Raw genomic sequence first — 22,064 nt, 5'->3', positions numbered from 1 at the left:
GATAACTCTCCTATAATATTACATTTCAGGACTGTGTGTTATTAGAGCACTCTGTTACTCTTTCTGAACAGTCTCGTCCTAAGATTCCACTGGTTGATCCTTAAAAATAAACCAATCCAAGCTGTGGTCTTCTACCTAAACCCACAAACACACTTCACCTTTCTTGCAGGTTGGTTCTGAGAACAAGGAAGTCTGAACCATGTTACATAAAAGCATTATGTTATTACAGGATGATTTTCAGGGCCTGTACTTAGATCCTGGGTGCTTATCCCCACCCCAGCACCTGAGTGAATGCCCACGCTTTCCCACATTCCATTCACCTTCAGTCACTGCAGACTTCAGAATCGCCTCTCCTTGCAGATTCTCTGAGATATCCCCCCGAAGAAGCAGCCTGGCTCGGGATCCTTGGGAATGGTCTTCAAAGCCATTCACCTCAGACATTTCCAGATAAATCTGTTGCTTCTCAGTGAGACTTTGCAGAATCAGTTCATCTTTCATGTTCAAACGCTCTGAAGGAAGAAACAAATTCAGTCCTGCCCTCCTTGTCACTGTCACAGAACCGTGTTCAATTTGGGAGATTATCTTTGATTTTATGGCCAGAGCATCAAATGCAGAGATATAATTAACAGTTAAGGAGAAAACTTATGGAGCAGACAAAGCTTATTAGACTTCTTTAGCCACTATTTCTAAAGAATCTTACATCACCTTGAAAGACACATGAAGGAGAAACTTGATCTTGATAAAGAATTAGACAGCCATAAATCACAAATAATGCTGAGAAGCAGCTTGTAGAATATATAACTAAGTCATTACCTTGAAAATCTTTTAACTTTGCAGCTCTTGCTTCTGCCTGTCTCCTCTCTGCTTCAGGTTCATTAAATGTTCCTCCTTCCTCATCAGGACAGCTGTCCAAAGGGAAAGACAGATTTATGTTAGATTTGCATGTGAGATAATTTAAAACCATCTCAGGATTCAACTTGAAGCTTTTGCCTCAGTTGTGGTTTATCCTGGTTGTCAACCTTCCTCCCTTTTCCAAAGCCCTGTTGCACTTGACATAAGTGAGCCTTTTTTTAAATAAAAGCAGGATAAAGCTTTTGACTAGTTTTTATCAGTGGTTTCTTTCCAATGAACACAAACAGAATTGCACACTGAAGTCATACAAAGAAAGTTTAGGGAGAGTCAAAAGGATTTCAAAGATAAATTTACACCTGTGAGTAGAAGACAAGCAAGGAATCAGGCTCCTGCTTTTCCCCTCCCTTACCTCTCCACAGCCCTGCGGATGTGTGCCATCCAGGAATTCCTCTCCTCTTTGGAGCTGGTGTGAATTTCATACATTTCTGGTCCTTTTAAGGAAGCACTAATTAAGAACATTGCCTTTTCCTCATTAGCTACCTCTCTCACAATCAGTTTTTGCAGTGAGATAACTGGTGGCTTAGAGTCCTGTAAAATAAAATACAGCATATTAGATGTGTTCTTTAGGAATTGTGTTTCCTAGCTGCCCCCTCTTCCTGTTTATCCAGAGCCACCAGGAGCTGTAACATCATGAGATAATGCTGGCCTTTTCACATGACACTTCTGATGTCATTTTATTACCATCAACAAAAACATGGAATGAAGAATGTACATGTCAGAAACAAGAGGTCTTGATACTTAAAGATTCCCACTGAGTCCCAGAAGTCAAGAACAGGCTCAAAAAATTTTGCTCAAAAGGAGGCGAACCCAAAATTTGAAAAAGAAAACAAAAACCTTAATGACACATTGTGAAGTGAAAGGACAGAACAAGATGAAGTGTTAGAGATTTTAAGTTGGCTACAAAAGAAATAAAACAGAGGTGTTAGAAGGCCCTGATAAAAATGACATCAAGTGACAGGTAGTGTATTGTATAATGAGGATTAACTGGATTAGCTGTCAGCCCTTGCAGTGAAAACACATTTACAGGAGGGATATTAGTTACTAAAAACCTGTCTAGGCTTCCTACAGCACAGCTCCAACATATGCAGCCTAGAAAGTTCCTTCCCAGGATAAAGCAGCTCTTTGTGACTGCTAAACGTTCACAGAATAATCTAGAGCCATGATAAGAGAACTGAAGTGTGAAGCAAACACCAGGAACAGCAGCTTCTGCCAGCTTCTCTGAGCAGCTGTACTGCAATTCCAGACACCAACAGAGGTCACTGGAAAAACAGAATCACTGAGCAGATCCATTTGCTCCCTCACTTGATTTATTTATGGAGAACTGATATTAAATTTCAAATGAACTGTATACATACAGAGATGCAAAAAAAATGGTCAGACTCTAAGCGTAGAGCACATTTCCAGAGGGAAAGAAAAATCCACCACACAGCACCCTGTTCTGTGCATTAGGAGAAGGGTAATTGAAAAGCAGTTGTTTGTACAGCCCTGAGGTCACCAAAATGGCTTTTGCCATTAGAATTCAGCTCTAATGTTAATGTCTTGAAAAAAAAAATACATCCAAGAAAACAATTACATAAAAGAATTTCTCTGTTACAGGTTCTACAACAACCATCAGTGAACTAGATCAGGACAAAATGTACAAATTAACTTCTCTGAGGACACCTGTGGAAATGCCCTAGAAAAGCAAGTGAATTCACTGAATGTTCTGGAGTGCTGCAGATATTATTACTGCATTTAGTGCTTATTCCATGTATTTCAGGAAAGTTCTCTGCCCCTAGTAAATCTCAGGGCACTGTGACCACAGTTACCACGTCCCTAACTGAGATGGCAGATTCTTTCCCTGCACACTGAACAGAAGCAGGATTTATCTGCAAGTTTTTCAAAGCACAGTTCTAGCATGTGCAATGTCCATGACACTGTGTACAAAATGTCAGTGAAAGGGAAAGTCACAGCACAAGAAGAGGAACAGTGAAAACCATGGGAGATGTGGCAGCTACAACTGGCCAATGCAAGGAAATACTGGTTTGCACTGGGAGAGTGGGGAAAGGATTCAACAAGTACCAGAACTGCTTCAGAAAAAGTGATTCCATAATACTTGGCTGAATTTTCTTCCTGAACTGCCTACAACAAGTATCTAACATCCCTAACTGTGTTTCTTCTGTAGTTACTGTCACTTTCATAAATCCTCTAAGTGTATGTACTAAATAAAGAGAACAATACCTACCACAGATGCAAATGTGTATTTTTGGTCCTTTTCTTGTAAGAGCAACAGTACATCAGTGAGCAGGACTGCCAGAATATCTACAGTAACAAGAGACCAAAAAAAAAAAGGAAAGGAAGTCATATTTCAAAGCAGAAAGACCAGTCCAGACTCAAACTGACTTAACTTACATTTCCTGCAGGCCAGGGAATAGCATGTCACCATTTGCAATACTGGGTCTGTTACTGCCTTCCACTTGGGCTGTCCCCAGCCAGGCTGCACCATGCAGCACCAGCTGATCTAAACAGAGCCCATTTAAAGCTTGAGAACACCCACACACACATCCTACACACAGGCTCCAGCACTCCAGAGGGAACACATCTCCCTCAACAGCAGATTCTTCTGGAACTGCAGCCATTCAGGGTCCCACCTACTCCTGGCTGCACTTTCTGTGCCACTGAAGCTTCTCCTTGAACACTTGAAGCTGCTCAAATATTCCCTGATGGCCACTACTTTGATTTTCTGGCAAATGCAGAATTAAGTGTCATGCGGCTGACATGACACAGGTTTTGCAAAGTGTGAAGCAGAGCTCGCACAAGATAATGCCTTTCCACAGGAGACTAAGTCAGGATGACTCAAAGCTTTGTCATCCATCTGAAGACTTCCCTCTTGAATTGGGAAGCAGACCAGCCAGATAATAAGCAAACAGCATAAGGAACTTATCATGCACTATTATAGAGATGCTTATTGGACATGCCAAGAATAGAACAAGTGCTATTTCCTCCAATATCCTATTAAACAAGCAGGTTATTGTCATCTTATTTTATACCCAATCGATCAGTAATAAACAGTTACTAAAAAAAAAATCCAACATAAATCTTGTTTCCCAGTTGTGTCTTTGCCCTTGCTGGTGCTGTACCTTTGAGCCGCCCTGATGCAGCTTTCCAGTACAGCATCCCATCCAGGAGGAGCCGCCTCTGGCCCATGTCATCCTTCCTGAACAAAAGCCCATTCTTGCATTTCCCAGATGATTTCAGCTCCATTTTGTGCATGATCTCCTTGAGTCGCTGCCCCTTCTCGCACTCGTTTACCATGGCATCTACATGGGTGATGGTGTCCTTAATTAAACCAAGGGCCTGGATCAGCTCTTCGTAATCTCTAGTTCCAGCTAAGGGAAAAGAGAAGCAGACAGCCACATTTTCAACTCTGCAATACAAGACATGAGCCATCCAAGTGTATTTTAGCATAAGGGTTCCTGAACACCTAACTGTATTTTCTAAGAAAAAAAAATTAATTTAAAAATAGATTTTAAAATTTTATTACAAAATTTTATTTTATTAAAATTTTATTTATTTAAAAATAAAATATAATAACCAAAAGCTCTGAAAAGCTAATGAACCAACAGGTTTAACTACTATGGGTTTGTGGCTGCAGACTTTAAATGCTTCTCTTCTCCTCTGAGGAGAGGCTGGGAGAATTGGGATTGTTCAGCCGGGAGAAGAGAAATTTCAGAGTGATCTAAGTGTGGCCTGAAGGGAGCCTACAGGAAAGATGGAGAGAGACTATTTAACAAGGACCTGGATTGACAGGACAAGGGGAATAAGCTTTAAGCTAAAGAAGGGCAGGGATGGATGGGATATTGGGAAGAAATTCCCCACTGTGAGGGTGGGCAGGCCCTGGCACAGGGTGCCTAGAGCAGCTGTGGCTGCCCCTGGGCCCCTGAAGTGTCCAAGGCCAGGCTGGGTGGGGCTTGGAGCAACCTGGGATAGTGGCAGGTGTCCCTGCCCATGGCAGGGGGCAGAATGTGATGAACTTCAAGGTCCCTTCCAACCCAAACCATTCTGTGATTGTCTTGACCCTCTGAGGTGAGACTGATCTGGCATCATCAGCCAACAGAGAAGTGAGCAAGCAGGTAACAGCCTGTCTGAGGTTAGAACATGCAAAACATGGCAGAAAAAGGACCAACAGACAACTGTGAGGAACCATCCCACCTTCTGTGTTCTGAATGATCCGCTCCACCAGGACCGGGTACTTGGTGATGCGCTGGGTGACCAGGAGGATGCACTCCTGAACACCCAGCCTCCTCACGATGGAACAGTTCCCAATTTTCTAGAAAACAGGAGAAACTCGTCACGCCCTCTGTGCATGGTGCTCTTCTAACTCCCTCTCCATTCACATGCCTTCTGCCCCAAAACACTTCTGCACAGTAGACACAGCACCATGAAATTGGCTGCACACTCTTCTACTAAAGCAAAACTCCTGATAGCATTCAAAAAATTGCCTTTATTACTGGAAAATATCTAGGCACTCTTTTCAACTACTGTTAACTAAATGTGGAGTCAATTAGGGAAACTTCCAAATCTGAACTGTTTGAATGCCTGTTGCTAACTGATCACATAGAAAAGTTCTGTGGTTTTAAAATCAGACCCAACCACCTACCAGTCAAATCAGATCAATAATGAAGGAATTAGGTGTTTATTTTACCACTGTATGCTCCCCAATAGCCTGCCTACAGAAACATATTCCTGATTAGAAAGGGAAGACTGTAAAGCACCAGTTAGTCTGACTGCAGGTACAGCACACACCTGGCAGCTGGAGAACACAGTACCAAGATCTTCCTCTACAAGGACTGCAGCTGCATGTTTTAAACTCTGGTCACTTATTTAGTTCCTTGGAAGTGAAGGGCTCTCACTTTAAAGGCACCTGGCTGAGACCAGCTGTAAGTACAGAGCTAAGCTGGAAAGTTCACACAGTATCACTTACTGGTGACTGGAAAATGAGAATATTTAGGCCTCTGCAAAGCCACCTGAGATTCAGGTTACAGCTTCCACTTGGGCTGTGTCTTTTCAGCCCTTCCTTTTAACTGCACGTTAGAGAGTGCAGCAAACCACCCTGGAGCCAATCTTCTGCCTTTGGAAAGATGATGGCGTGAGCAAAACCTGACTAAGAGTCCATGCTTTTTCTACAGCAGCTCATCAACAGCATTTATCATTGATTTAATTTATTAACAAACCAATTTATCCTGATGGCCACACAGCAGGACAGAGCCCTGAATTGAACAAATACTCTATTCTCCAGTCCTGGGTGCTCTCAAGAGCCTGCCTCAAATGTAACACTTCCTAATTGTGGTTTTGTCTCCTTGTAGCTCAAAAGATTTAAAATACAAGAAGCTCACAAACCATCAAATAATGAGAATATATCTCTAACCCTGTTAACCCTCCTCATCACATTTGAGGAATCTTCAAGTACAAAACAAAGCCCAAAGCAGTGAGGTACATTTTGCATAGTCAGAATAGGAGACAACTGGTTACTGTTTACCTTTATTAAGTTTTGGAACTTCTTATTGCTTTGGAGCAGGTCTTTGTAATGGCTAACAGCTTCATTGTGTCCACAACAGAACACACCATATTTTTCTTTCATTCTCTCCCCGTTTTCACCTGAAAACTAATTGGAAATAGAAGAATGAAAGACATTAATCATTCAGAGTAAACCTACCTCCACTATAAATTCCAGGTCTAACATGGTTCTAAATAATTTCTCCTGTATTTCAATTTCTTCTGTACCAGAAATGAGAGATTTATGCAGTGTGACATGTGAGGGCATGGAATACCACAAGATAACCAAATATTAAATGATGGTTGCAATTATGAGAATTTTTAAAAAGGATTTCTGGATCTCTGCACTTAAAAAGTAGTCTATGAACTGTAAAAGTTGAAGGGCAAAAAAAAAAAAGGTCATGCTATATGATAGAAATTGTTGCATCCACTCCATGCCAGAATGGTGCTAAAACTCCCACGAGTTCAAATGATCCTGACTGTATTTTTAAAAGATCAGAATGAATAAGTTTGACTTTATCTGAAGGAGAGCCAAGTCTGGAATGGACACTAGGAATATGTTACCTTACTCTTGGAATAGATGAAAAATAGAACCAAACAAGTCACATATCCCACAAGATATATATCTGCATGCCCAAAGAACATTTAATGACCATTTCATGTTACTTGTGACTAGATATATCCCTGGGAGTCATGCTCCCACATTAACTGGGAAGAGAACCATAAACCCATGATAAAATTAATCTTTGCATCACATAACTTTACCCTCACAGGTGGCTTTTTAGAAGCTTTATAGTGTCAACATCATTGGTAGGATTCAATTCACACCTGTTTTACCAAGAGGTCTCCAATGTTCTGGATTATATAATTTCGGTCACTGCCTTCTTCCAAGGATTCCTTTCGTCTCTCCTTCAGCTGGAGCAGGAATTGCCCATGCATCTCCAGCAGCTCATCCACACAGGGAAAGAGCTTGTTGATGACTGCATTTGAGAACTGCAGCTCCTCTCTCATGGCTTTGGAGTACACCTTCAGCATTATTTTCAGTGTCCTAACGTGGTGCATTTCAGTCTGCATTAGTTCTGGGCAAGACGAAATACAGAAATAAAATCAAAAATAAATCAGAAATAAAATCAAAAGTCACTTATATGCTGTGCAGTGAGCAGGGACACATAAAAGCAGACTCTGAAAGCCATGATCATCTTCTTCACTACAGTCTTGCATCACTCATGTGAAGCTCTTAAATTTGCCTTGCTAATGTCCCAGCAGTGACTGACCCTACTTATTTAAGGACATCTCCCAGTGGCAGCTGAGCTGCTCCCTAATTGTACAGCTGGCCTTTGCTGCTTACAGAGCCCTGCTGAAACCCAAGGGATGCTTAAAGGCATTCACACAGAGAATTACACACATAAATGCAAGTAACAGACTTGAAAACCTTCACTCAGTTTTAGTTTTCAAGCACAAGTCAAAATGGGAACCAACAAAAATGATTTCTGCTTTGTTTCACAACAGTAGCACTATGAAACACAAAAAGTTTTAAGAATAACAAATACTCTTACCATAAATGACATCTTGCCTTTTTATAATGTCTTTCCTTTGCCTTTTTGCATAAGGCTGCTCCACTGCAACACTCCAAGACTCTGCCTCAAACTCATGAGCATCTGTTTCTATTTCACTCCGGAGGGACACAGAATATGCATCTAGACCAAAAGCACACTCAATTTCAATAATGATTAAACTGTTTCTCACCATATCCCTGTGTACCATCAGTGACAATAACAAGAGGAAAAACATCTCAATGCTCCTTTCAAACCCGTGAGAGAAGTTGCGTAACAATCCTGAAAAGCACAGAAATTCCATACCTTCCAGAAAAATGGAGTCTGCTGTTGAAGGTGCAAGCGAGATAACGTCATCTGAAGTCTGCTTAAATTTTACAAAGCCTGAATCCCCTTCATCCATGTCTCCTGAAATTAGCCTAAATGGCCAAAGAAATTAGACCAGAACAATTAAAATAAAATTAAAAAATCCAACTTCTTCAACAAGCATCTTCCCTAAACTATAGTGTGATTATCTTACAATAAACAAATAAAAGATATCACTGCACTCTTTAAACAGTTAAATCAATTTAGCAACTCCAACGCTGAAATACTGCAGTTTAATTAGAGCAGCATGAGCAAAGCTTGTAACTTCTGGTATGACAGTTTACAAGGACATCACCTGGTGACAAGCCACAGCCAGTTCAGAGTACAAAGGGCACTTTCACTGGGAAGGGAGTATAACTGGGGCACATCAAAATAAATAGCTACTTAAAACAGCAGATAGCCTTGAGTTTGCCTACTATTTTAATGAAGGTATTCAGCAATTTAAAACACTGCTGCCTCCTACACCAGCCAGCACCAGCCCAACCTAGAACAGCTGAACTCAGACAAGATCACTGAATTTCACAGCAGTTCTCAAGACAAATACATCCATGAAAACCATAATCGAGGCAGAAACACTCAAATACTGCACTATTTTAAACAATATCTTTTGTGACACAGGACAGAAGGACTAAAGACAAAAAAAAAAAGGAAAAAATAAGCATTGGTCAGGGAAAAAACGTTCAGAATTAAAAGCTCAATAAAACTCTTTTGAGCTTGAAAACACAACGTGAGCTCTCATTTTTCACACTGGGGAGGTGGGGGACATCTGAAGCCAGTGGATTAGAAGAGAAGCATTTTACTCACCCAAATTTATTAACAGCTCCAGCAGTGTTCAGTGAAGGCTGGGAATGTCCTCTTTGGGCGATAGTCATCCCGAGGTTCCGGGACAGTGCTGGGGTGCCATCCGCTCCCAGGAGAAGACTTCGGGGCTGCTCCTTCAGAGAAGTGGCTAAAGAGGCAAAAATGGAATTGGTACTCAGAAAATGAGGCGTGCACTGCAGCTCGCCTGCTCTCAGCCCTCGCTCGGAATGCGGACGGAGAACTGACAGGATCTTGGATGTCAGGAGCTCATTGTCCAAAAAAACATTCTCATTCCATTTTCTTGAAAAGGAACCACAAAAAGACAGCTCGGGGTGAGCTGGAATCGCATTGCTTCTGCCGCTGCTTTTTGAATTTGTATTCCCCATGCTCACCACTGGCTGCCCTCAGACCTGGCACAGTAAAGTGGCCCCAGAGATGCTCTGTTTTTATACTACCTGTGATCCTTCTAGAAATGTAAAGCTGCCACTTAACTTACTGTATTGGCTAAATCAGCAGGTCTGAAGTGCAGGAAATTGGTCCCTACTGTGCCCATTTAGTGTGGAAATTGCAAAGTATCTTCTCCTTTAGTAAAACACCAGAACCTACACACAATTATTCACACCCCACCGTATAAGGGCACAGAACATTTCATGGCAAACAAGAAAAATCAGAGATCACAGAAAAAAAACCCACAAGTTCTTTGCAATGCTTACTGCTCACAGCAATTTATATCTGCATGCACACACACTGCACATAATAGATACCTGAGCTAAATTTAATTTTAATAGTGCAGCTTTTTAATGCTTTTTAAATCTAGACAGACTGTGAACTGGAAAGATATTTGAAACTTTAATCACTATTACACAATATGTGGAAGCCTGTAATAGACTTATAAAAAATGGATACAATTATTTAGTACTAATGTCTGTAATAAATGATAGGGAACAGGAGACAAAATACATCCTTTTAAAAAAGGAACTTCAGGGAAGTCAAAGACGAATACTCAGCCAGACAATCTTTAGAATTGATCCCTGACAAGGTCTGTAGCTGCCCTTTTTCAAAGAGCTTTTAAGGACATGGGAGTGGGATCTCAGGGATCCCTGAAGCCAGGGCTCTGTCACTGCAGGGACAGACCCAGCTCCTCTCCCAGTCCTGTGTCCAGGAGGCTGCTCCAGGACCAGGGGCTGCTGCTGAAGCAGTTCAAGGGGGTCTCCAGTTCCCAGATAAGGCTTATGCATCACTTTTCTAGTAAAAACACTTGTGTCCACACAGCCCTAGAAGTTCCCCTTTATCAGCCTGCTCTCCTTAGTGTACCTTCATTAGTAATTCTCTCTCCACTTCTGCCTTCTCAGTGAAGCACAGTTAAATCAAGACATTTGTGGTTCTTGTCATGAAACAGGTTTTTCCACATTTTTTAATATCCCTGCTCTATACCTGCTTGTCTCTCATTTCATCTTCATTGACAGAAGAATTGTTTTGGGGCTGCAGGGGAGGTCTCATCAATGACATTTAATAGAAATTATATCACCACATCTTTTCCTGCTGAAAATACCTTTCCCAAAACCTGTTTGGGTTTGAAACCTCCTGGCTACACACACAGTATATTGTCAGTCTACAACAAACTGGGTAAACTGAGTCCTTTCCATCCCCTCCAAGCCCCAAAAGGAGACTAATTAAATATCTGAAAGATCTGCCCAGTCAGATTTCTTAAACAAAGGCTTAATAACCAATGTCCCTGTGTTTCCATTTGGAGAAATATTGAAATTATTGGCCATCAAGTTCTCTTTCTGTGCTCTACAAGCCAGGAACATAAAGTCCTGTTACACAAGGATAGGCCAGACCTAAAAATCTCCAGAGGCAAAACAAGGGGACAGGGATGGGGACACACAACACAGTTTATACCTCTCTAAAAATTAATTTTTCTTCTACATTGAGACAATATCTTTGGGTTTTTTGCTAGGCACCGCAGTCTGCAGCGTTATGCTGTGGCTAACAACACACAATGCCCAGGCTATTAGCTGTTCCTTTAATTTCCAGCTTCTGCTTTTGTCTGAGGAAAATGAGTACTGTCTGCCTAGCAGAGCCTGCACGGCCCACAAGCCATTTTCTGAGTTCAATTAGCACTGTCTGCACACTGCTGTGCCCACATCGATCGCTGCTCCCCTCACACAGACCAGCCCTACAGACAACTTCTCCCGTTTTCATCAGCCCTTGCTTCCTATTTTAGTCTCTGCACTTTCTCCTAAATGCACAGATCCATTCTGGGTAATGCAAACAGCCACTTATCTCCTTAGAACAATTATCCCCCGTGCTGCCTCTTGGGAAGAGTCATTTAATGAAGAAGACACCTTGCAATGCAAATGGTACCTGAAAACACCCAGAGTGATGCTCAGACATCCAAGTCAGCTGTGTTTGACACTCACCTGCTCTGTTAATGCAGACCTTGCAACATCTTGTGAAATTAAAATGCCATTTAATACACCTGTGACTGGGATGGTCTTTTCCAAGAGCAAAAAGATATTTCAAAGCCTATGCTGCAGTACAGATGCTCTTTCTTCTTATTTTTTTTCCTCCCAGATCCTTTTTCCTCATTTTGTTTCAACAAAGATTTATGTTTAGACCATTAGTGCTAGCTTGTCTTAGAGATTTCTAGCAACCACTAGCTGCAGGCAAGTTTTAAATAGACAATTATGAAAATCTGATGTAAAACAAAGTTCACAGTTCTAGTCTTTTCAGAGGCCAGAGAATAGACAATCAATGAAAAACGAGCTTATTGATCCCTTTTCACCATGATATTTTGAGGTTACACAGCAAGAAGGTATAAAGAAAAATAAAAAGATAAAAAGATAAAAACACACAGGAGATTGCTAGGAGCCTCTAAGCCATTCCCAATAGAAAAAAAAATGAAACCATCTTATTAAAAGAGACCTTCTCTATACTTCAATAACACACCGTGTATAGCCTTTAAAACATATTAAAGGAAAAAAAATGCAATTGAACAGATAAGCCTTGAGCACAGAAATCATTCTTTAGTACAAACCTGGGGAAATGCACTGGGGCGAACTTTGTGGAGATCCAGAAGGTCTGTGTTGCAAATCTTTCTGCTACAGGAAAAAATACAATATTCTTACACATCCAGACCAAACTTTCAGTCCAAAATGAATCAGATTTTTTCTATCCTATAACATTAACTGTAAGTGAAGATGTTCACTGAGAACATAAAAGATTTAACACAATAACAGCTTTGATTTTTTCATGTGTCAGACAAATGACACAGAGACATTAACACTTTGTATTAAATTCAACAAAGTACAAATCAGGCTGAAATAGAACCAAAACTGAAACTACAGCTGAATTAAAGCTATGACAATAATTTATGAGATGAAAGCAATCCCTTCAGGTTGACAGCCTTCACTTTGCTGTAGTTTAGTTCCTAGCAATACTGACTAAACTAATCCAGCCCCTTTCAACCAAAATTCAGACTGTCCCTTTCAAATTGCATCTTTGGTAATCTTTGCTAAACTTCATCCTTCTTGCAACACTAGGATGTTAAAAACCATTGAGATACAAGTTAGTAAAGATACAAAGAAATAAAATCAATAAATAATACAGGCTATAACAAATGGCTTTTGGGGAGCTTCCCTTTGGGGTTCCCATTTCTGACTGAATTCTTCACCCCATTTTGTGCCACCACTCCCTCTCTACTCTCTTCAGGAGTGGTTTGTCAGGGCTGATTCAACCATGAAGTTTTGGGTGGTGGTGAAGAGTGGAAATGAAAGCATCAGAGCAAAAGAAGTTTTCGTTTTAAAAAGAAAATTCACAATGCCCTGAGATGCTTAAAATTATATATCAAAACCCCCACAAGAACATTTCTGCCCTCAGAAGAGTTACATTCTATATCACCAATGGCTGAACACACTTCCTCTAACCTCTAATTGCTCAGGTCTGAGCTGCTCTGCTCTCTCTTTTCCCTCATCACAGTACTCCCTAATCTGCTATCAGTCTCTGAAATCATCAGCACTTGCAGGTTAAAACAAACTAAAACTCCCTCAAGTATTATTAGTTATAAGGAGGAGGAAATGATTTTCAAAACCAATACCAGAACAAAAAACCCAACAGATAGACATCTATGTGAAATAACCTGTGACCTTACATGCAATCACAGGCACCATGGTGACAGAGATAAAAAAGTAAACAGCATAGCAAGACCAAGTTCATCACAGTTCCCAAACGAAATCACTTATTCTGCATTTTCCAGCTTAGAAATAAAATGTAACTGTTACAACCAAATTCCCCTCCACCCCTCATGCTGTCCCATCAGCTCTGAGATGGCACAACATTTAAAGGTACCATATAATTCAATTATATTGCCCAAAAAGTTTATAACATTCCCCAAAGAGTACTTTTAGGGTTAGTCACAGTTCTGGGATACAGGCTAAGGAATTCACAGTATAGCAATAAAACATTTCACTTTATTTTCCCTCCATACATTATCATTAATTACTATAATAACAAGTTAATAACTACTCGATGCCTCAAAGATGTAGGGCAAGATTCTGTACTGATGTAAATTAAACCACTCACATAAATTAAACTTGTCATGTCAAGCCTTGTTATTATAAAAGAACAAATGTTAAAGCCCACCTTGGGTCTGATGCTGCTGCATTCAGTCAGCAAACTCCTGCAGTTCTTGTGGACATTCACTGCACAGTCTGAAACGCACACACAAAAAAAGAGTCTTAATTATTCTTCTTTCCTCTCTAGGGAAAGGAATAATGGCACACAAAGGATCTTAATTTTGGAAGAGGTGCAGAGTAAGCTCGGGTGTCATGGCAAGCATCCTTGTTGTGCCCGTTCTGGTCTTGATTTTACACCAAACCCTTGAGTTTTTTCAGTAAGACTGCACCACTGAGTGCAATTCACACACGCAAGAACCAGGAGCCACTCTGGAATGCACGAGCAGTTTTCTGCCCAACCTCCACTCAGTGGAGCACAGCTTTCCTCATCTTCACAAGCCCATTTCCATGTCTCTCCATCCAGAACTGACACCAGTCAAGGGGGCAGCAATTCTTTGGCTCCACAGGAACAGGTGCCTTTCTGCACGGACTGTTGCTGGGAGCTGCAGTAACTACAGTAAATTAAAGATCAAAACACCCTCCAGAATCATCAGAGCAGTACCAGCACCACAGCATTACCACCCTTCCAGCTGCACAAAGGAATTGTTCCCAGATATAGGAACCAAAGCAGCCCTCTCACCCAAAAGCCATAAAACTATTACTAGCATAATAAAATCCAATTCCTTTTTTTTACCTCCTGATAACTATTTATTGAGAAAACAGGAAGGGAAACTGATACTGCCAAATATTTTTTGCAGCCTTTCTGCCCATCTATAAAACAAGATCCTTCATCAAAAGCAAAGCAGGACACCAACAACTCAGTAAATGACACCAGGATTTGCCTTTTGCCAGACAGGCCTGTTAAAAGAGAAATAGAACAAAACTGGAAAGATGAACGCCATATCTGCTAGAGAAAAGCCAGTTTATGTTTAAAGCACAGAGGAAAAACTATTTAAGGTCCCTTCAGAACCACCCCCGCCTGGCGCCAGGACTGGGGATCTGCTTGAAGGCTCCTGGCTAACCCAGAGAGATGCTCACTTGTGTTTTCCATAATTTCAGCAAAAGCCAGAGAACAGGACCCGAATACTTACTTGGCTTTAAACAGAAATAAATTAATAAAGATATAAAAACAAGACTGAAAGAAAGACTGAGTGCGCAGACCTGCAAGATGCTCACATGTTATACAACTTTCCCAAGCGTGGGAAATGAAGTGCAGAGCTCTGCTCCCAAGTACTTGCCACACACAAAAAAAACCTCCACAAAAACTACCACCTCCCACAGTTTCTCTTATTTGGGATAGTCCTACTGCTATCACACCCCACGCCACAAACCAAAAGGCACCACATCTAATTTCAAATGTATGTGCCTCTGCAAATGCAGGAGAAAAATGTATCAAAATTATCACCTATTAAAACTGTGTAGAGAACAACAAATATATTCATTATTTCAGCAATGATAAGGCCTCCACCTACCACGAGGGAATGAAGAGCTTGTAAAAAGACATGCCTCAACAACAAACAAGTAGTTGACAATGGAAATCCCTTTTCTCCTGAGACAAAGAAACGAACTGTAGGACAAAAATCACCGCACAAAAGGAAATAGAGAAAATTCTCCATGACGTCAGGCTGGGCTGGCTTCAAGGGCTGCTCACAGATGGGCTCCCTCCAGGGCAGAACAGGCAGCCCCATGGATGTCCGAGGTTCCTACAGCCACTGCCTTCCCACATGGTCCTGAAACCCACAAAACTCACCTAGAATCCTGTAATATAATCATCTAGAAACATCAAATTTCATCTAGATATTCATATTCCCCAACATTTACCCATTTTCAGTGATTACATTCAGTAATTCTTTATCAATGATTAGTAAGAGCAATTCCACTTGAAAAGCTTGGGTTCCTTGTTAAGGTAACTGTAAAAGGGATCTCACTTAAAAACATATTTCAATTTTAAAATCATGCCCTTGCTCTGTTAAAGATAACAGCTTGTGGAGCTCTCAGTAGGCATTTTTCACTTAATCAGCTGACATATCTAATAGTGCTGTGTATGACTTCCCTCCACTGCTGAAAGGTTCTTTACACAACAGTGGAGAACATACTAGAAAACAGGAAAATGCTACAGAAAAGCCGCAGGAAACTGCAGCTGAATCCAAGGACCTGACTCTCTGTGAGACTATTTGAAATGCATTTACTTAATGATTTCGAAGTGGCATTATTTTGCCCACATAAGAGAAATCTGAAACCTGCTAGAAGACTGTTTTATAAGCATACTTCATTTCTAAAACATGCTCCATCTTCTTCTATTCAACAGTTTTGCAGTGCTGAGGGAAGGCCACTCTAATTCAGGATGAGAAGGAGCTTCTGAATGCCAGTGACTGGTTTCCTTTTTATGCATGTAAGATTTCTGCATTTATTACTATTACTCTGCATTCTTATTAAGCCTCTCTGAAAATGGTATCAGAGAACTGCAGGGGTGAAAAAAAACAGCAAAGAGAAGAATGAAGGACAAAGCAAAGAAGGGACAGGAACCTGCACACATGGAGGCTGATGTTTAAGAGCAGAAATACACATGAAGGGTTCTTTACAGGTGTAGAGAAATAAGAGATCTCTAACTGCTGTATAGAAATACCAGATTTCTATCTTTTTCAGTCATCCAGAGTAAAGCATCAGTAAACTCAAACTGACAAAAAATTTCTTTTTGCATTCACCATCAGTAGCATTTGGTCTTATTCAGATCAAGAACTTGGGAAGGTCCCAAAAAAAAAAAAAAAAAAAAAAAAAAAGAAATATTGGCAAGAGGATGAGCCAAACTTTTGTTTTTTTAAAGTGAAAAAAGGAGGGAAGGGGCAAAAAAAAAAAAAAAAAAAAAAAAAAAAAGGACAGTTATGTCAGCAAGGTCTTCCCAAATCAGAGAGGCACAGAAGATATTCCTGAGAAAGGCAGAGATAAAAACTCAGAGGACTGCAGCCAGGCTCTTCCTTGTCTTCTCCTCCCTCAATCACTCACAAAACAGCAAGAAGATTAATTTGGCAGAGAAAAATAGACCCTCCAAAGGATTTCATCTTGATACAGCCTGTGCAGAAGGGCTGCAGCTCTAACCAGTGCTGCCAACACCAAAGTGCCAGTACACAGAGAAGGACCAAGGATTTGGGTCACCTTGACTGGATGGGGACGGCAGCACCACTACTGCAGCTGAGGGTACCAGAGCACCTGAACCATTCAGCACCTGGAAACTCAGCAAACCCACCAGGCTTGTTCCTGGGCTTTAATCAACAGGTTTGGAATTAAGGTTGAAAATTTTGGGAGCATCCCATCATCCCAGATCTGCTTACTACAGCGACTGTCACTCACTTGAAGCATTTTGCAGGGACCTGTGCCAAAGATGACCTAATGAGTGACTAAAGCAAGGACCAACCAGAAAAGAAATGTTTAAGACTAAAAGGCTCATAAACATTAGAAAAGATCCTGTTCATGGCTGAGGGTAATGAATTTATAATCTGGTATAATAAAAAACATTTTCCTGACTAATGAGATGTTTTCCCAATGGCTCACAGAAAGCAATTTACAGCCTAGTAGAATTTTATTGGACAGCCATTACAACACCCAAAAGCATCACCCTATTCACAGATTGCAACAAACCTGGCTGGAAAGGGGCAGGCAAAGATATTTTTTCCCCCAGCTGGAATACCTTCCAGGGGATCAGACACTGCCAATGTCCTATAAATGTCTTCCAGAATTGGATTCCAGGACAAATCTATGAGTCACCAGACATTATGAGCACTATGACCCTGACCTTTGGTCTGGAACGGTACTGCCCAATAAAATAACTCTTAAAAGACCATTTGCAAACAACAACTCACAGACAAAAATGCTGTGATTAATCTAAAATTCAACTGTTGACTTTCTTTATCTCAAAGATATTTTTGTTTATTTTTTAAATGACAGATTAAAAACAAACCACTTTAAAGCAGCTAAGTTCAAACAGGGACAGACTTTAACAGTGCTTCTAATGATACAAGGAGTTCAAGGATATTTACCACCTACGAAATCCAACCAGCTGAAAAGAGCCAAGGACAAAATAGCTTCCTTGTGAAATTAGTAATTTTAATATTTCATTCCTCTTTTTAACTGTCCAATGCTTTGGGGATCAAAAACAATCTCTTCCCTCCTTCCTCACCCTTACACCACACAGGGAACTCCTCCCTCTTGAACTGACAAAGGAAACAACCCTCATATGAATGATTAACACTGAACATAAACTCTGCATTTATAAACAGAGATGCACAACACAACGGCCAAGAAACATTTCAAACCACCACAGCATTCCAGAAAAAGCAGAGTGACTGTGATAAAACTTCTCAGGAAAGAGGAGGAGTTTCATTGGAACATGAGGAAGTTTCTGTATCGGGTAAATCCAGGTCAGGTACCCTGAGGAACTCGGAGCAGATTTAACTTTGTCCTAGTGGCTCCAGTGGTCGGTGTTTACTTGTTTTCTCACTTGTCTAATTACGCAGAGGCAGAAACCAAAAACTGGAAGGGTACAGGAAGATGAGATGCTTCACATTCTGAAACAGAGACAGTCCACACCAGAGAGCAACAGCACTAAATTATCAAGTTTCAGCCTCCCTGTTAGAGCATTCCTCTTTGTCTCCAAAACAACCTATAATTACTTGCTCACTGTATCTGGTTTTATTGTCAAAATATCAGTTGGATGAAACAGAGAGAGAATCTGTGATTCCCAACACTACAAATTCTGGTGGCCACAGGGTTTTCTTTAGGCACAGAAACACATAAACAACCGATACTTCTGGTTTTTAAGCACTGCCAAGCAAAATCTGCATGTTATGCTAAAAGAAAGAGGAGTCTCAATTCAATTGTCTCACGCTGAACCCTTCCCCCAGTCTACACTACAGAACTGAAGCAGCAACTATGACAATCATAAAAGGTATTTAAAATATTTCATAGGTAAACAGTAGGTGGAACTACAACACACAGTGTCCGATGGCTCCTGTCTGAGAGCCATGTTGCACGGGTTTCTTTTATTTTACCATGCCAAAGAGAAATTATTACTTTTATAAAGTTGAACAAAAACAGCCAAATAAAAAAGCCTGTCATAAAACTCTCTTAAGAGGGGAGTGAAAAGCAACTAAGAAGCCCTTTTTTTCTCTTGGTGACACACCAACTCTTCAAATAATATTCAGAAATTATGCTTATTTATTAGAGCAGCAAAACCAAACATAGCACCAGAAACATTCAGAAAGCTGTTTGTTCGAATCACTGCCTGTTTCCCTGCTCCTCCTCCAAAATCCATCCTAGCTCCTGCTGGCGTTTCCTTTCAGCACACAAAAGCTAAGCTGATACCATCTCCCGCTCCTCTCCCCAAGGAGCCAGAGATGTGGAATATTTAAAATGGGTCAGTCTTCGCAATTGTGAACAAACGGAAGTTTTCACCACTTTTTCCCTAACGCATTTAAGGTCTCTTCACGCAAATCCCAGACTTTTCTCACCGCTGCAGCACCAGTACACACAATGTGTGTAATAACCGAGAGGACGAAGTGAGGGATACAATGATCACAAGGATGCTCAGACTCAAGCTGTGGCATAAAGAGAGCCGGTTTCACACAGGCTACAGCCGCTCGCCTCCCTACCGCACACAGCAACATTTTTCACTCCTTCCGCAGCCCTTGAAAGAGCTTTCTACTATAAACACGGCATCTTTCAAGCTGCCTCCCGTCCTGCAGCTGAAGCCCTGAGCTGCACAGGTCGGGATTGCTGTAAACCTGCGGGATTGGGACAAAGCGACGATTAAGTCGCTGCCCCGGCCAAACACCGGGACCCCTTGGAGCCCTCTGAGCCCCCGCTGCCCGCACAGGGACCGGGGCCGGGCGGTCCCCGCGCCACGGCCCCGGAGAGGGGGTGCCGGTGCTCGGGGACTCGCTAGGGCCGGGGGGGGAGCGGAGCCAGGGGCCGGCGGGGGCGCTGACAGCCCGGTCTCTTACCGGACTCCCCGGGGAGCCGCCGGTTCCCTCTCGGTCCCGGGAGCCGCCGCCACAGCAACAGGAAACGCCCCCGTGTCCCGGAAGGAAAAATGGGAATGAGGGTGCGCCTGCGCGCCGCGGCACGGCCGGGCAGGGTCCCGGCCCCTCAGGGAGGGCGCAGGGACCGGCTGGGACTGTGCCTTCCCCTCAGGGAGCGCACACGGACACCACTAGCCCGCGCTTTCCCCTGAGGGAGAGCAGCCGCGGTCCGCACGTTCCTCTCAGGGAGGGCACACGGACGCCTTCAACCCGGGTTTTCCTCTTAGGAAGGGCACACGGACACCCTTAACGCGTGTTTTCCTCTTAGGAAGGGCACACGGACACCCTTAACCCGTGTTTTCCTCTCAGGGAGGGCACACGGACACCCTTAATCCTGCACTTTTCCCTCAAGGGAGACACTGGCCATCCATATCCCGCTCTTACCCTTCATAGCGGACATGAGCATCCTTAGCCCATAGCTTCCCTCAAGGAGGGCACACAGATATCCGTGTTTTTCCCTCAGGGACGCCATGAGCATCCGCAGCCCTGCCACCCCTAGGCCACACGGCCACCCTTAGCCTGCTCCTTCCCTTGGAAAGAGTACACGCAGCCCTGACCCACACTTTCCCCTCAGGGTGGGCACATGGCCACCCTTAGCCTGTGTTTTCCTTTGGGAAGGGTATGACTACCCATAGCCTCTACCTTCCATGAGGGATGGCATTCCTCAGGGTGAAGCGGGGCTCTCCATGCCATCCTTTGACCCGCTCGTTCCCCTCGTGGAGGAGACAGCCATTCCAGCTGCTCCTGCCCCTCAGGGACGGCAGAGCCTCTCATAGCTCTTGCTTGCCCCTCAGGGAGGGCACGTCTCCCTTGACCTGCCCTTTTCCCTCATGGAAGACATGCAGTCCTTCCAGCCCTGCGCTTTTCACCAGGGGAAGCAGAGCCACCCACAACCCTACTTTCCTTCAGAGAGGGCACATGGCCACCCGTAGGCTGCTCCTTTCTCCTGCACGGAGGGCACAGGGCCCTCAACACACATCTCCCTCATAGAGGGCATGAGCATCTTCAGTCTGTGCTTCATCCTCAGGGAGGCACACAACCATCCATTGCCTGCTCCTTCCTCCTTTAGGGATGGCGTGGCCGCCCATAGACTGCATTTTCCCTCAGGGAGGGCACAGGGCCCCCAACATGCACGTCCCCCTCAGGGATACCATGAGCATCCTCAGCCTGCACTTTCCACACAGGGAGGACACATGGCTGCCCAGAACCCATGACTTCTCTGAGGGAAGACATATGCCCCCACCCCCCAGCACACGTTTTCCCCTCAGGCAGGGCACATGGCCACGATTAGCCCACACTTTCCCCTCAGGGAGGGCACATGGCCACCCCCAGAGTAAGGAGGCCCCTAACTGATGGGATGTGGCACCCCAGTGACACCTTCAGCATGGCACTCAATATGTTTTTGCACATCGTCTGGGACTTGAAATACACAATTTGTTATTAAAAGCCCAGTGGGATTTGCCGTCCCAATGTGCTGGAGTGTTTATGAACACCCTGCCAAGAAGAGGCTGCAGTGCCTGGAGGGTTGGCAGGTGCTGGCTTCCCTATCTGCCTTTCAACAGCCAGTGCCTGCCCAGGCCTTTGTCAGTGACCCCTGCACAGACAAATGACGAGAGGAAAGGGGAATTATCTTCCCTAGCAGGAGATCCATGCACTGAGTCATAGAACCAAACTGCTTGCCGGAAAAAAACACCTTTTCCCTGATACCAGTGAGGTAGCACAGGGCTGCTGGAGTATTCAGTGCAGGCAGGAAAACTGGGAAGAGCTCACCACCCAACCTCCCCTCCCAATTTCACTTTGAGGATTTAAAATACTGATAGAAAGTTTGTCTGTATTTTAAATCACACATATCTTACTTGCCTGTTGAGCTTGAAAACACAACATACACAGTTACAAAACAAACTTCCCTCTCAAAATTTACCCTGCATCTTTCCCCATGCTGCTTTGAAAGAACCTGCCACTTTTTGGGCTGCAGATGTGATGAAATCCTGCCATGGGGCCAGTGTGATCTCTAGTTTCCACCCTGCCACCTGTTTAATCAATTTTATTTTTATCTTAATCTCATAGTTGCAAGCTTTTCCAAAATGTTCCCTTTTGTGCTGCTTCTCTACAGGACTGAGTACACTGCAGTCCCAGTTGTTTATTGGTGCCTGTCACCACTACAGAGAAATGATCATTACACAAAGCAGTTTGGTGGTAAACAGCTG

At 42.8% G+C, this 22,064-nt stretch overlaps 1 protein-coding gene across 3 annotated transcripts in view; it reads right to left on the bottom strand.

Moving 5' to 3' along the window:
* Positions 1-22,064, bottom strand: part of ARHGEF18 (Rho/Rac guanine nucleotide exchange factor 18) — a 48,834-nt gene that overhangs the window by 11,422 nt on the left and 15,348 nt on the right. The window contains exons 1-14 of one of the 3 annotated variants that reach the window (XM_041414826.1): positions 19,780-19,854; positions 13,812-13,879; positions 12,208-12,271; positions 9,171-9,315; positions 8,307-8,419; positions 8,004-8,144; positions 7,276-7,526; positions 6,431-6,556; positions 5,104-5,221; positions 4,032-4,280; positions 3,137-3,213; positions 1,262-1,440; positions 814-905; positions 321-509 (exon numbers count right to left, since the gene is read on the bottom strand). In XM_041414826.1, coding sequence (XP_041270760.1) covers positions 321-509; positions 814-905; positions 1,262-1,440; positions 3,137-3,213; positions 4,032-4,280; positions 5,104-5,221; positions 6,431-6,556; positions 7,276-7,526; positions 8,004-8,144; positions 8,307-8,419; positions 9,171-9,238 — 1,603 coding nt within the window. In that variant the 5' untranslated portion in view covers positions 9,239-9,315; positions 12,208-12,271; positions 13,812-13,879; positions 19,780-19,854. Of the gene's footprint in view, positions 1-320; positions 510-813; positions 906-1,261; positions 1,441-3,136; positions 3,214-4,031; positions 4,281-5,103; positions 5,222-6,430; positions 6,557-7,275; positions 7,527-8,003; positions 8,145-8,306; positions 8,420-9,170; positions 9,316-12,207; positions 12,272-13,811; positions 13,880-19,779; positions 19,855-22,064 lie in introns of those variants that run through there. The other 2 variants (XM_041414836.1, XM_041414844.1) reach the window with 2 other exon arrangements.

Source organism: Onychostruthus taczanowskii, unplaced genomic scaffold, assembly GCF_017590055.1.
Source record: "Onychostruthus taczanowskii isolate IOZ18803 unplaced genomic scaffold, ASM1759005v1 scaffold106, whole genome shotgun sequence".
Taxonomy (NCBI): domain Eukaryota; kingdom Metazoa; phylum Chordata; class Aves; order Passeriformes; family Passeridae; genus Onychostruthus; species Onychostruthus taczanowskii.
Note: the sequence above shows the minus strand (reverse complement) of the source record. Positions and strands in the feature narration are given on the sequence as shown.